The sequence below is a fragment of the Vipera ursinii genome (assembly GCF_947247035.1).
Source record: "Vipera ursinii genome assembly, chromosome: 1".
In the NCBI taxonomy this organism is placed as follows: Eukaryota; Metazoa; Chordata; class Lepidosauria; order Squamata; family Viperidae; genus Vipera; species Vipera ursinii.
Window position 1 is genome coordinate 51840610 of NC_139512.1, and position 16601 is coordinate 51857210.

General features: G+C 38.7%; 1 protein-coding gene across 1 annotated transcript in view; it reads right to left on the reverse strand.

Moving 5' to 3' along the window:
* Positions 1-13543: 13543 nt before the first annotated feature.
* The window catches only part of YLPM1 (YLP motif containing 1), a 52191-nt gene continuing 49133 nt past the window's right edge, over positions 13544-16601 (reverse strand). Inside the window, exons 19-21 of the mRNA XM_083349131.1 lie at positions 15870-16000; positions 14182-14362; positions 13544-13930 (exon numbers count right to left, since the gene is read on the reverse strand). Coding sequence (XP_083205257.1) covers positions 14216-14362; positions 15870-16000 — 278 coding nt within the window. The 3' untranslated portion in view covers positions 13544-13930; positions 14182-14215. The remainder of the gene's footprint in view (positions 13931-14181; positions 14363-15869; positions 16001-16601) is intronic.

A 16601-nucleotide genomic window follows, 5' to 3' on the forward strand; every position in this document is an offset into this window, starting at 1 on the left:
CTATTAACTCCTCTCATATTGCTGAATCATTGATACATATTCCTTTGCCTGCTGCAATTGCTTCTCAAAAACCCCAATTTGTTCACAGTAGCCTTGCATAACCCTATCTCGCATAGTTTGCTTGGGGCATGAAGGAGCAGAAGGAATTTTCTTCGGCTTAACTTTAGGTTTCGCTCCAAGCCTTTTGAAATTCATCTTGAGCCCCTGGAGTGTGAACATTTTCAAGGGCAGCTGCCAGGGAGCTTGGAATAGTAGAAAAAAGAGTGACTGACCTTGCATCGTCGACAGGAGCATGTGCGTCTTCTCCAAGGCGTGTGGCTGAAGCGATCGGAGTTTGTAAAGTTGAAGGGAGATGCCCCACAGACAGGCTCCTAGCCTCCCTTTTCACCTGTGGCTTCCTTCCTGACATGTTTCAACAGTTAATCACCGCTGCTTCACTAGAACTAACTAACTGATAACAGCCGCAGAAACATGCATCTCTAAAAACATAAATCAAACCATCCTCAATACCAAATGTCAAGGTATAAATCACCTTAGTAGAGGGCGAAGGACTGTGCTTCAGAGGATGCATGATGTGCATGAAGGAAGGAAATAAAACACGACACATAATCTTACTAAATACCTTTTAATTACAAAAACTATATATTATAAAGAGAGCTAGCTGACTACATCCTAACGTAACAGACAGTAACAGCAAATTGAAAGAAAATAAAAGAATAACTGTGAGAAACTTTTTCTAGGCATGCGCACAAAACAGTCTGAAACCATAACATAGCTGGACATATGAGAGTCACTATGGTTACCAGATAAGCTATCACCACAGGTGCAGAGAGCAGGGGAAATGTACAGTTAGAAATGAACTTTTCTGACAAACAAAAAAAACCATGAAGTGACAGTCTGTGGATTGACACTCAGCTGCAGCAGTGAAGCAGTCGCCGTGCCACCCCAGAGACCCCTGCGGCTCTTGTTGTGCATGAGACCCCGGTTCAGAGGGAGGAGCCAATGGAGCTAGGTGCTGCCAGGCCTCATCTATCAGTGGCAGAAATGAACAGGAGATGTTTGGGGGGGTTGTGTTTTTACTGTGGGGACCCTGGACATTTGGCTTCTTCTGCCCAAAGAAGCGACAATGGACATCAGTGACCGAGTCTGCCCCAAGAAAGCCCCCTACTCCTCTGTCGGGAAATGCCCCGAGCCCGATCTAAAAGGTGTGTTAGGTCAGGTGTCCCAAAACACCGAGCGACGTCTTTCCAATGCTGCCTGTGGACCTGCACGGCATCTGATATTGGAGGCACATCTGATCCTCCCCGGAAAGCTGAAGGGGATTCCAGTCCATGCCTTAATTGACTCTGGGGCCACCACAAATTTTATGGACTCAGCATTTGTGGCCAAATGGGCTGTTCCCCAGTGCCTGGTGGAACCGCCCATGTTAGTGGAGACTATCGACGGTTGAGTGCTCCTGTCTGGGCCAATTAAGGCCGCCACACAACCATTGTGTATGGCCATCAGTTCCATGAGGAGGCCATCCAGTTTTATATCACCTCAGATCTGCATTTCCCCATGGTCTTGGGACTGGCATGGCTCCGGACGCATGACCCACAGATTTATTGGTCACAGAATTTAGTCACCTTCCCCAGCTTGCAGTGTGTTGACCACAACCGCCATATCTGTGCCGGCCAGGTGGAGGGTTCCCCAGGGGTTTTCTTGCTTTCCAAACTGACTGATTATGCTGATGTGTTCAGCGAGATGGAGGGGGATCAATTACCCCCACACAGGCCCTACGATTGCTCCATTGATTTAGTCCCTGATGTGCCTCTCCCAGTGGGGCGTTTGTACTCCATGTCGGACCCAGAGTTGGCTGCATTGCAGGACTCTCTCGACAAGAATTTGGCTCGGGGTTTCATCCACCCCTCGTCCTTGCCAGTGTCTGCACCTGTGCTCTTCATCAAAAAGAAGTCTGGCGAATTGCGGCTTTACTGTGTTTATAGAAAATTAAATGCCATCATGGTGCACAATCGTTACCCACTGCCCCTCATCCCCGAACTCTTGGACCGACTCCAGGAGGCAAAGATCTTCACAAAACTGGACTTGCGTGGAGCTTACAACCTTGTCAGAGTTCGGTCGGTTGATGAGTGGAAGATGGCTTTTTGTACTCGATACGGACACTTTGAATACACAGTGATGCTGTTTGGCCTGACCAATGCCCCCGCTGTGTTCCAGCATTTCATGAACTATATTTTCCGGGATTTGGTAGATCAGTTTGTCGTGATCTACTTAGACCCCATTGCGAAAGATGCACCATCAGCATCTTCGTCAGGTCCTGCAGCGACTCTGAGAACATCGGTTGTATGCTAAATTGGAGAAGTGCCAGTTCTACTGGGTGACCATTGATTTTCTGGGTCACTGCATTTCTCCTGAGGGCATCACCATGGAACCGAGTAAGGTTTTTGGCCAATGTGGGATATCACCCCTGATTTTCCCCCTTTCCCCGTTAACCAGAGCCAGCAGCGAACGACTACATGGCAGAGTTACAGGTGATCCATCAATTGGTGTGGGGACAGTTAGAGAAGGCCAAGGCCGATTACAAAAGATTTGCTGATCGGTCGAGGTGGGATACGCCTCCACTATTGGTGGGAGATCAGGTTTGGCTGTCCACCAGGAACCTACCATCGACCCAGCCAGCCAAGAAGTTAGACCACCGATATTTAGGACCATTCCCAATCGAGGCTGTCATCATTCTAGTTGCCTATCGTTTAACTCTGCCACGTTCCCTGCGTGTGAATCCAGTCTTCCATCGGTCTCTGTTGGTCCCCGAGCAACCGGCCTGTCCACTCCGCCAAGCAGAACCTCCCCCACTGGAACATCGTGACGAAGACAGTGCCCCTGAGTACAAGGTCGCCAGCTTTCGGGACTCCTGTTGGCTGAAAGGTCGTTTCCAGTACCTGATCGAATGGAAAGGCTATGGACCAGAGGAGTTCACCTGGGAAAATGCAACCACCATTCATGATCCTGCTTTGGTGTCTGCCTTCCATGAACAATTCCCATCCCGACCGCATCCGGATTGGCAGACCCAGGGGAAGGGCCCTGCGGTGCGGGATAGTGTTGTGATTCAGCGTCAGCCTGTAATACCGGCAGTTGAGTCTGATGATTCTGAAGAGGAGGAGGAGGAGGGGTTTGGAGAGCCTTTGGTGTCAGAGGGAGGCTCTGATGCACTGCAGGACTCTCAGCCAGGCCCCTCCCGTCATGTTCCTCATCAGACTCAGCCGTGTGAGCACAAGGTATTGGACGTAGATGATTCACAGCTGGATCTATTCAGGGACGCTAGGAGCAGAAGGCAATCCAGCAGAGTAGAACAGAGAAAGGCAATGAGGCAACTCGGTGAGAGGAGGAGAAGGCAATGAGAAGCCACGCCTTGGGACTGCTGATAAAAGGGGAAGGTATGGGAGGTGCTGGTTGCTGAAGGCAACAGTTTGAAGATCTTCTGCTAGAGTCCTGGTCTGTTATTCCTGTTTAACTCTTGTTTGAACTTTTGGTTTAACTCGTTTGAACTTTTGATTTCTTTGTAAATAAATTTGGTTGGGTTTTTTCCAGCCTGTTGACTATAAAAAGGGGTTGTCCCTGACATTCAAATAGGGCCGGTCGTAGGCTGGAACAGAACACAGTGAATCAAATGTACTTGAATTAGATGTTTTAATAATTTTTTACTGTTTTAATGGTTTTACTGTTTTTAAGATTTTATTGTAATACAGTATACAGTATACAGTATTTCTGAGTTGTGAGTTCTGATTGAATGGGAAAAAAATACTTGCATCTCTATTTCCAATACCATTTAATATCCCCAACATGCTGTTGGTCTTTTTTACATTATATTGACACTTTCATTGAACTGTTTTCCTGTCACTCCAGTTTCTTTCTTCATCAGTCACTGTTAGCTCTGACTGCCTTAGTAGTTAGGATTTTTGGCTCCAATGTGTATCACTTTACACTTGCTCATGTTGAATGACATCTGCCATTTCGATGTCCATTGCCCTAAATGCATTGCAATTTCTTGGGAGCTTAATAATACTGTCCGTGATTGCTTTTACCTCTGAACAATTTGATGTTATCCACAACTTGGCTATAGCACCAGTCATACCTGATTCCAGATTATTTATAAATATATTTAAAAAGACCAGTCCTAGGACAGAACCCTGGGTGACCCTTCCATTCTGAAAACTGTCCATTTACTCCTAATTTGCTAATGCTTTAGCCACTTGCTCATCCAGAAAAGGACCTGCCTTTTTATTCCATGGCTGTTAAGGTTATTACGGTAGTTGAAAAATCTAAACAAAGTAGATTTAATCACATACTCTTACCACAATTATCAACACAAAGTGACTCTAGTAGATTAGTTTGACAAGATCTTCTTTTAATGTAGTCATAATGAGTATTCTTGAGCAAGGGCAGTGTCTCCAAATGTTTGCCAATTTTATCTTTAAAGCATTTTCCACTACCTAAATAAGCTGATAGGCCTATATTTTTCTGGATCTTCTTTTTTATAATAATTTATTTAAAAAGTATAAATTAAAAAGATAAAGAAACCAAAAAAGAAAAAAATAGAAAAGACATATAAACAATTTTGTTAACTTATCACTTTCTCTTAAATACAACAAATTATTTTTCTTTTCCATATCTGATCTCTTATCTATAAAAAAATCTTTAAAGCCTTATCATTCAGTCCTGATCAACAAAAGTCCATTAAGGATTACCAAAAATAACAAAGTATCAATTTTACCCTTCGGCAAGTAAGGTAATTTTTTATTCCTTCCTTTTACTTTTAATAATCTTGATCTTTAGTCCCTTCAAATCTACAACATGAATTTCCAAAAGTGATTAGAAAAGAAAGCATGCAAGTTCAGTGTTCTTTTAAAAGCCATCACCATGGAGGCTTCTGGTTTTGTGCAGTAGTGCAGCAGCCAAGGGATCACGGGGCTCCGCACCCTACAGCTGTTTTCTGCCTTCTAGGAGATCCTAAACAGGCCTGAAGTTGCCCTGTAGAGGCAACAAAAAAGGAAGTAAGTCCCACCAATTGCGGAGAGATGGCGGTTGATCCGATCGGTTTGAGAAAAGCCCTCCAGAAACCAGCAGGAGAAAGGCTAACTTAACTTCAGAGTCTACCCCAAGCTACAAGCAGCCGAAACCCAAAAGCACTACAAGAAGCAAAAAGCCTTCGAAAGTGAGAAAGGGGGGGGGGGAACTTTGCCCCACCCTCCTACAGATGGAAGTGGCAAATTAAACTTTTCAGGGAGAACAGAAATATACTGAAATGAAGTGAATATAACACTTAATTTGGATAAGTTTGAAATTGGCAGAATCTGTTAAGATTTTCCTTTTAAATCATGAAAATAGAAGTAAACAATTGTCTATTACTAACTTGTGCTGACATCTAGTGGTGGATGAAAATATACAACAGCAGTTGCTTTATTACAGGGACTGGCAAAGCCCAGGAAAAGATAACTTGTTTTTGGTGATCTTCAATGTCTTAATAACAGAGAACAGCTGTAACAAAAAAGAAGGAAAACACTTTGGGCTATCTACAAAGTGAGAATTATAAACTCTAAAAAAAAGAATTGACTTTTCTGGATTATAAATACCAACTTAACTGTGACTCTAAAGCTGTTTGCAGAGAAAGGAAAACCCTGATTTTTAGCTATCATGGAAAACCAGAGATCTGTAGAAAGACTATACCAAGAAAAAACAAATACTTTCCAGAAGGAGATCTATGCTATGTTGCAATTAATCTAAACAACAATGATCTCAAACCATGAGGAAATTAAAAATAACTTTGAAAATATAAATGAACACATCTCCAATTTAACTTTACAACACAAACATTCTCAGAAAATAAAAACAGAGAGTGACCAGAAAAAAAGGACAACTGAATACGAGATAGAGGAGAGAGATTTCAAGATGCAACTTAACAATAGAAGAAAGTATGATTTAACCCAGATGGAAAAAAATCTTACAGGAAATGCTGGACATGGAAAAGGTAACCTATACTCTAGATTACAAAATAAGTTTGAGAACAAGAAAAAGGACTTGACAAAATGGATTCTGCCAGGAGAACTACGAGAACTTGAGAGACAAAAAATGATAAATAAAATCAAGAAAGAAAGAAAGGAAAAGATTCTCAATGAATACAAAGGGGCGAAACCTTCCTATAAAAACATCTTACCTGTTTTGCCTTTTGTACCTGCAACATTTTTAAGATTATGGAAAGATTCTTTGATTCAGCGAAGCATATTGATCAGGAAAGATGTTTGGCAAAAAAAAAAAAAGGCTAAAGTGATAATTAAGAAATTAGATGATGGGATTTACCAGAGGGAATATTTAAAAATTAAACATCTGCTTGAATATGGTTAAAGAAATAAAAAGATTTTGGATATAAATGAAGATTAGTTTAAGAGGGATGAACCCCTCAAGTAACATAGTATTTTTTTCTTTCTTTTTTCCTTTGTGTTTTGTTTTTTGACATGAGAAATATAAAAATGTTGGGATGGTTTATATAAAAGAAATGTTTTCTCTGTTTTTCCTTTTTTAAGATAGGAGAAATGTAAAAGTGTTGGGATGGCTTGTATGAGAAAAAAGACTTAAATACGTAAGTGTAACTAATTTTGAAAAAATTTTAACCAGTAAGAATGCATTGAATATTGTGGGGAAAACGAATTTAAATAAGAACTGTGTAAACAGGATTTATGATGAGGCAATCAAAATGATCAATTAGAAAAGAAGCTTTATATTAATGTAGTTATTATTTGCAGAAAAATGAAAAAAATGTTTTGGGGTGGGGTATCATCAGTATGCTGATGATATCCACCTTTTTTTTCTCCACCCCGAACCAACCCAGTGATGCCCTCGCCATGATGTCCCGTTGCCTGGAGGCGGTCCGGGTCTGGATGGGGAGAAACAGGCTTCGTCTCAATCCTGCCAAGACTGAGTGGCTGTGCATACCAGCATCTCGGGTCAACCAGACTATTCCATTTTTAATGATGGGGGGGTGAGGTGTTACCCCCCGTTGATAGGGTTTCCAACTTGGGCGTCCTCCTGGATTCACGGCTCAATTTTGAAGACCACATAGGAGCCGTGACCAGGGGGGCTTTTGCCCAGGTTCGCCTGGTGCGCCAGTTGCGACCCTATCTGGACCGAGATGCCCTACGCACAGTCACTCATGCGCTCGTGACCTCCCGTTTAGACTACTGCAACGCTCTCTACATGGGGCTGCACTTGAGGACCACTTGGAGGCTTCAACTGATGCAGAATGCGGCCGCGCGAGTTGTGATGGGGGTTTCCCGATACTCCCATGTAACACCTCTACTCCGCAAGTTGCATTGGCTTCCGGTTGCCCTTCGGGTGAGATTCAAGGTGCTGGTGATGACCTATAAAGCCCTAAATGGCTTGGGTCCGGGTTATCTGAGGGAACACCTGCTGCCGGCATCAAGTTCCCTTCGTCCTGTGCGCTCCCACAGGGAGGGCCTTCTTAGGATACAGCCGGTTAAGGAATGCCGGCAAGTTATTCCCAGGGGAAGAGCATTCTCTGTGGGCGCACCGGCCCTATGGAACCAACTCCCCATGGAACTTAGGACTGCCCCCGACCTTCGCTCATTTCGCCGGGACCTGAAAACCTGGCTCTTCAAGCTGTCTGGCCCAGGCCAGTATTTTTCCTAACATTACATATATTTCCTCCTGGAAAGTATTTATCTTGCCTTGAAATATTACTTCTGGAGGCTCTTGATTTTCCAGGCTAAGTCCTTCAGGAGAAAATATTGAATGTGGCATCCTGTCATTTTTGATACATATGTGATGTCCATGTTGTCTCCCCCCTTCAATTAATCTTTCATCAATGTTTTAATTCAAAAGGCTATTTTATCAGTCAGTCAAAATTACAGTTCAGTGTGTTAAGTCACTTTAAATCCTTCCTGTAAATTCTCCTCTAAAGGATAAGCTGAAAGCCAAGGTTTTTCTTTTCTATAAACAGTTCTAAGATTTAAGCAACAGTCCAGGTGTTTTTTTTCTTTCAGACACTTTTTAATTTTACAGCTGGCTCTTCCTTTGTTCCCAGCTGTCTTCAAGGTTATTTGCAATTCAAAGTAACAGCTTTTTCTTTCTTTCTAGGCATTCTACCAATTTCTGAGTCCTTATTGTTAATGTTCTATGCTCTTATTCTCTAGTAGATGTCAGCAGTTATTTCTTTTTTCAGTTTTTTTTCAATTAAAAAGCTATTTTTGTTGTATATTTTTATAATTCCGTCAAAAACTCTTTAGGGTATAATCTTGACAGTTTTTTAATTCCTAGATTTGTCCATACTGTAGTATTTTAAATCAAATTTTAGTATATCTCTTTCCTCAATATTAATTCGCTGCTTCCGTTTATAAGGGAATGGGGATATAGTCCCCTCCCTTCACTTCCGGAGGTTTCTTTGCTTTGGGGAACTTTCTCAAGGATTCAATTAGTAGATAGAAGAAAGAAGATCAGTACTCTCACCAATTCCAAGCATGCTGTTCACTGATGTTCAGGTTTGTGCTCTGGGACTTCGGCTGCAAGTAGCTTGGGCTAGATGCTGATCTCATGCTAGCCTTTCTTCTGTTGGTTCGGAGGGCTTCCCCCAGATCAAACAAAGTTACTGCTGTCACTTCGTGATCAACGGGGCACCCCTCCTTCATGGTCACCTTTTGGGGCAACTTTGGATCCATCTAGAGTCCCCCTGGCAGGGGAGCGGAGGTCTGCTCTCGCGCAGCCATGTGCTAGGATGCAAAACCGAAAGTCCTTTGCTGACCAATCTTCTATTGATCAGAGAATGTCTTGATTTACTGAGCACCCGAGAGATGAAATCACAGGAAATCTGGATTACTTGTGGAGGAAGAAAAACATAAATACTGATCAAGCACAGCTATGAGCTCATTTGTGAACCTACACAATAGTGATAAAGGCATCAATTTTTTTCTTTTTCTCTGCTGTTATTGAATCAATCTGTTGCCATCCAGAGGCTCTGTTTATTGGTGCTCAATTCCTGTTGGGGAAAGATGATCAGAAACTGCTTCCAGCTGCTGTGAGTGGTGACTACAACACTTTGCTGATAAAGGGTGCTCTTCTTTACTATAGTTTTTTTCTCTTTGTGCAGTCTGAAGTGCTGCCTGAGGAATGTCCTGCACTCTTAAATGGAGCCTTTTCTGTAGCAGTCCCTGTTCTTCCCTAAGGCTCAGCAGGCCTCTACCCTCCAAAAAGCACTGAACACCTGGCTTTTCCTCTTGAATAGGGCAAGGTGGTTGAAAAGATGTTACAAAGAACTGTATGTCAGAAGTTCAACTTTGGTGCAATGTTTTTAATGTTTATGGTTTTAATATATTTATATTTATATTGTTTTATTATTACATTATTTAATTGCTGTTTGGGAACTGACAAAATTTGATATAAGATGGGCAACTTTATAAATGTTATAAGTAAACAAACTCCTTTTCAGTTGTAGACTCTAATTAGGTGACCTTTGCCTCTTGCGAGTTAAATCCATGCTCCTCCTGGCTCCTTCACGTGATGGTAGTGGTAGTGGAGAGGAAGCTGAGGAGCTGAGTCCAGGACATAGGGAGTGAGGACAGTCACTTTGAAAGCAGTAGTGATATGCCTCTTTCTCAACAGGTTCCCTGGCTCCAGCTCTGTTGGGAAATTATCATATGGTCTCCTGATTTCCCTTTGGGAAAGCTGTCAATAAAGTGGCAAGGTATCTATCCATTTGCACAGTGCCCAGATGGATTAATCAAACAGCTTTCAGTCTGATCGCAACTTAACTTGGGATGGAAATAACAGCATTTGCTCTAGTCTAGTGGATGTCCTTTGTGATCTAAAATGTGGCAGGTGCTTCTTCTGGTCTTATGAGACTTCTCAGTAGCATCTGACACCATTGATCATATTCTTCAGGTCTCTCTATGAGGATTGGGAGTTGGAGACAGATGGAATCCTGACGTTTTTCCATTCTCTAGATCCAAAACATACACCCCCAAAGCTTGTAAACATTCTTTAAGTGGTGCCTGAGTTACTTCTCCTTCAATCTCCAGAAATGTCTTAAGAAGCCCCCAATGATCACTTTCCTATTTTCCACTTCTTTTCTGCGGAACAATCCGTTTTTTTCTTAACTCTTAGTAGTTTGCTGTATCCAGTTTTAAAGGTCTCATTTTTCTACAGGAATGAACAGTTTCCTAGAGAAGGTTCTCAGCCTCTTTAGAACTTGCCACTCTTTCCAGCATTAAACTAGTATAGAGATCACTGTAGCTAGCAAGTAACAGCTGTAGATATTTTATTGTTTTTTGTTGTCCAGAATCATGAAAATATGCTGTGACATGCAAATATTTGTAAATAAACTTTCCAAGGAAAACCATCATTATCAGTTTACATTTCCATATCGTTACATTGAGAACCTATCATCCAGTGTCCAGCAAAACTTTACAAAGCTAAAGCTATTCCTATTTTAATAGTGATAAATGTTTGTCCAATTTTGTGGAATAGTACAAAGAATTGTTGGGTCCGTTCTGTTACTTTTCAGGCTCTTCAGGCTTCACTAAGTCTAATGCACAACTTTATTGATACAGAACTAATTCTGTACATAGGAAAATGCTTGCATTGGGTCCATTCCTCTCCCCTAACCTAATTATTTAAAACATTGCTACCATATTTCAGTTATCAGAATAAAAAGATAGTATAAATTATTCTCGTACCTGTAATCTATGTAGTACTAATTAGTACCCATAATAGATCTCCTATTTTTTTGGAGTATATACAATTTAAATCTAATAAAAATTACTTGATTAACTGAAAACAATATGAAAATATTCAAAGCAACAAGAATTAATAGTTCAAGTTATTGGGGGGAGGATGCAGATTTAAAGACCAAGGGATATTTTTTCCCCCATAATACGTTGGAACACATTTTCCATAATGTGCATTGCAGTTATTGTTGTAGGTAGTGAAAATAAATTGCTATTCCTTTTCTTCTTTGTCCCTAATGGATTTTTAATTATTTTCCTTGCTTTACAAACTTTGCATGTATTGGTATAAAAAGAAAAATATGATATAGAAAAGAGAACTATAGTGCATTTTTCATAATTCTTAGCTTCCAAATACATTCCAGTTTAACATAAATGTACTCAACACAAACAGAAAATACAAGTATAAAATTAGATTTGGAAAGATGCTTCACAAATATAAAAAAGATGAAGTATGTTTTTAGTCTCAGGCCGCTTCACATATACATCTGTAGTAGCACCAAAATGAATGAGAAATGTGTATCTATTAAAAAGTGTAGTTTGAAATGATATGAATATTCAGTGTAGTGTTTTTTTGTGATTATTATTCAGAACAAAAATTACTCAATTTTTAATTCCCATTTGATGGCAAAGTAATTGAAATAAAGTTTATACATGTGTATTCGTATACATGTCTGTTCATCAGTCTGTTAAGCATGAGAATTTTTGAAAAAGAAATATTCTCCTTAAATTATAACACAGTTAAAACAAGACATTTATTATGGCAGCAAAGCTTTTGGATTGTTAATTTTGTTATTATTTATTAAAATTTGTTTTTATAACATTTACACCAGTTTTAATTAAGTAAATTGTTCATAATTGTTAAGAAATATATTTACTGAATATCCTGTGTAAAGGAATAAAAGCTACCATCTTTATTTTGGAAAATGTGATTAGAAAATTTAAATTCTACAGTAAAATGATGAGGTGCATGGAAAAGCAGTTTTCATGAAGTTAAGAGCTATTTGACCGTTATCATGCAATGAAGTTTTGTTGTTTGTAGCAACAGAGTAGATAATATATGGTTGTGAAGGTTAGACTTTAAAAAACTGAGACAGGAAGAAAATTGACTCATTTCAGCTGTGATGCTGGAGGCTTCTGCAAAGCATATTCCTTGGGCAGTAAAAGTGACTAAGAAACAAGTACTGGAGCCCATAACACCAGACCTATCACTGGACAGCAAAATCACAAAATTGCATCTCACTTATTTTGGCCATGTCACGCAGGGGAATTCACTAGAGAAAGCCATTATGTTTGGAAAAGTTAATGTTAAAAGGTGGCTGGACACCATCAAAGCTGACACTAGCCAGAGCATAGAACAACTCAAAGAAATAGTGCAAGATCAAAAGACAAGGAGAGACCTGGCCCCAAAAAATCACCAAGAGTCGGTCACAACTGAATGGTTTAACATCATCATCACTTATAAGCTTTGAGATATTTTAAAAAGCCCATATAACCAAATACCAGCTGTGTGGAAAATATTTATGCACACCTGTCCATTCCTGCTAACTGAATAGTATAACACTCATAAAAACATCAGTAAAACAAGCCAAAACAGTATACAATCCACTTTCAACATTATGAAAATTTTGGAATTTCACAATTTCTGAAAACATCACCAAGTATGTTATGTCAAACTTTTTTTCATTTCACATTTGCCTGTTTAATTAAATTTGAGAAACTAAACAGTATTTTCCCCATGATAAAAAAGGTAGATTTTTTCAACGGAAGAATTTTATAGATGTGAGAAGCATGATCATATTAAAAATAAGTGCACAAAACATTTGGATTGAACAAGAGATTTTTTGTATATATTTGGAGCCAGTTGCTATTTCATCCACTAATGGGTTTTATTTAGCACCAAATAGAGTGTAATTCTAATATTGCAAGGCAATCATAAAAATGTGTAATGTGTTCATAATTGCTGTGAGATGAAGATTCAAAATAACTTACCAATATTAAAAGTTACTGTATGGCATAAAGATAAATTATGCAAATGAATGTTTTTGCAATCTCCTAACATTCTATACATTCAGATATATCCATAGCTTCTAATTATACATATTTAATTAAACTGGATAAAGTCATGTAAATAAATGCATTTTAGGAGCAGCTATTCCTTAAGTACTAAAGAGGAACCGAGGAAAAACACATCAATACTAACATGCCTATGAACAGAAACTATTTGAAGGACAAAAAAGTTAATTGCATTTGTTAATTAATAACCATGGAAAATAAATAAGATATACACATCTTATTTATTTCAATTTAAATGGATAGTCCTCTTGTCACACACTGGGTGATGCACAATTGAAACCATAAAACATACAATGCTAGATCTACAATTCGAAACAAAAACAGCAGCAGCAAAGAATAAAAAGCAATATATCAACCCACCCTGCAGGATATATACCATTCTGAAAGTTGCTTAATCAAATTATTTGGCAAGATTATTTTCACTCAAATATGAATTAAAGTTCTCTGTGACAGCTGAGATGGGTGTGTGAAGAATAAAGCTGAGAGGAGAATAAAAATGCTTTGAAGAGATTTGTGTATAAGGAAATAGGGCACTTTAATGACCAGAAACATTTTGGGCCCATCCTGATTTCATTTACTTATCTTCTCCTTGCCAATCTCCAACACGCTATTTAGAGAAGTTCTTGTTTTAAAAATCAAATCCAGAGATAATAACCAACATAAATATATGGTCAACCACATTATTAAGTTCATAGTGAAAGTTTATTGTTCTGTTTCCTAGTACAATAAACTACCAAGTTTGTACAGTATAAAATGACAATAGCACAAAGCAACAATACAAAGTAATGCTGACATTCTGTCAGGGTATAGCAGAGGAAATGGCTTCAGTACTGTCTTGCAATTCTACTGTACACATAAAAGCTAAGACTACTGATTTTAACATAAATTTTTTTCACATTGAGATGCAAGAGGATTTTATATAATTTGGGGATCCTGGATATCACCAGTTAAATGGCAAGGAACACAAAGAAATAAAAAGTTCAAAAGGAAAGAATCACAAAGCTCTGTAGATGGGCAATGACATGTTCCATACCGCCTTGTGTACATCTCTCACCAAAGCAAACAACCTGTAGAGAAAAACAAAAAGGTTAGATGATGAGCCAGTGTATGGGCCTGGGAAAAGTAATCACAGCTGAGAGTAAACCAGGATTTCCCCAATTTTTGAACTGTGCTATTCTTGTTTCTCCAAACTGCATATAGTCCGAGATTAGACATCTGACTTTAACCAAATGATTAAAATAACATCCAGATCCATCCCCTACGTGCTCTTTAGCTCATTCTCAAATACATATGAAGACATAGAAAGTTCAGCTCTAACCTTAAAGGAAGACATCTTCCATGTGCCAACTGATTCAGATGTATTTGGTGCGATTGAGGGCTTTCTCAGCAAAATGACCACTTTCATCTGTGATTTTCTCCCAGTCTGTTTGTCCCACAACAAAACCAATGGCCCTCTTTCTGTCTGCATCTTTTTTTTCTTCAAGGTCTGCCCACCTTACCTATAAGAAAAAGATACACTGCTTGGGTAACAGTAATTTTAGGAAAGAGAAGCAGCATGCATAAATCCCTGATACAATTTTAACCCCTGCAGAGATTTTAGACAATTAAGAAAACTGATTAGCCATCAATTCACTTGAGCTGCCTAATGTGTTTAGAGGTGAACAAAATTTAAGTCTTACCCATGTTTAATTTTGTGAATTTAAAAAATCAAGCATTTGGATGAAGGTGATACTTATAAAGGGAAAAAGAATAAGAATATTCTTTTTAATCTTGCCCTTTCGCAAACCTTCCTACTTGGAAAAATGGATGAAAAATTGATTTTTCCCCCCAAAAGGTTTCATTTTTATTTTTCAGAGCTTGCTATTTTAAATCCAGTCTCTTATTGGACAAGAAGCTATTTATTCTCTTAGAGTTTGGTGTGACTGTTCCACACACCTTTAGAATTCCTCTAAGAAGCTCTGAGGATATTGGTGCCTTCTTCAAAAGCATCAAATATGCATCTGTTTTCTGAATATATGGGAATGTTGCTAATTTATTACCATTGGAATTTTTGATACTTTCTTCTTTGGTTACTGAAGTTAAATGTTCTTTTATTAAGCTTCATTCTAGATATATACTACCAATATCATATCATAATCAGTCTGATTTCCAAGTTTACTCTAAGCACTTGGGATACAAGTTCAACTTTCTTTCATCCATATTATTTATTTGTAAAAACTATACTAATTAGATTATAATGAAACTGAGAAAGAAAACATTGAAGTAATGAGGGGCAAAAGATATGTCAGTGAATCTTGTTCCACTGTTCCACTGACTTTGCAAGTTACAAAATTTGTTGGTAGGATGCACAGTCAAAAGCAGGAAAACCTCATAAAGATTTCTTTTATTGCAATCTAAGCAATTTTTGCATACCCCTTGGTAAAAAGGTGAAAAACTATTTCAAGAAGATATTGACAAAGTAATGAGACCACTCTCAACTGTTGAGACAACAACACAATGCTCCCTTGTCTTGATCCAGCTGCATTTAATTGACTAGTTTGAATGGGAGAGGAATGTATTCTACTGAAAAATAAGGTTGTGTTGGTCTAGAGTGGTCAGCCCACAGTCACTTTTCACAACTCTTGGAGTCTCCACTAACCATAACTACTGAATGGTTATTGCCATTTTGAGATAACAAATACATAAAACTGTAAAACTTCCAATAGGCGGTTCAATGCTGGAAAAAAAATTGCCTCACCAACTCCATCCATATATAACATAACTCTACCTAATATAACAATATTAAGTATACTGAAAGGTTGTTCTCTCCAGATAGAAAAGAATCATACACCAACACAATCTATCCAATATACTTTTTAGCAATAGCATTCCATTAACAAACATATCACCATTGCAAGAGGGAATAACCTTATATAACTATATATCCTATCAGAACAGCCAAGTTTTAAGAGCTTTCCTGAAGCTCAGTGTGGCTGGGGTATGTTAAACAAAAATGATATTTATTACCCTTTTTTTCCCAGGTTCAGAAGCACGAGTATCATAATCATCTGGAAGCTGAAGGTAATCTTCCATTCTGCTGGCAATTGCTTCCCAGTCACGCTTCCTCTTAGTACCAGTTCGCAACCCATCCAATTTGTCTGAGAACAAACACATAGCCTTATGGTTAAATAAAATTTTGTATACATAAACATTTTCTTAAACAGATCATTGACAATATATAGTGGTGATAGCCAATTAGTGGATGTCTTGGTGGATGTCTTTGTGAGCGGCATAAATTCAAAATGGAGCAGCCATTCTACCCTTTTGAAATTCAGTCTTTTGTGTGGAAAAATATGAACATGCATATGTGCAAGAGAAACTACTTATTGCCTTGAATAGCTAGCAGAATCCATGTACAATGGTGACACTTCAACCACTTCTGATGACCAGTTTAGAAGTTCCATACTATATTTTAAGCCAAACCTATGGAAGATGCATGAGATGTTCCACAAATAATGGAACATTACTTCAGAACAATCACCAGACAAAGAACTTGAATGTAATGCAGAATACCAGCTAAGGAGGAATTAATCCAAAAGCAGATCAGAGTTTTTTGCCTTTGCTTCAGGAGCTGATATAAAGTTGAAATATGTGGTCAACATGTGATCAACACATTTTTCTAAACAGTATCTTTCAATCTTATTCCTAAGAAGCGATTTCTATAAACTACATGCAAGCATATATAAGTAAAACTGGTGT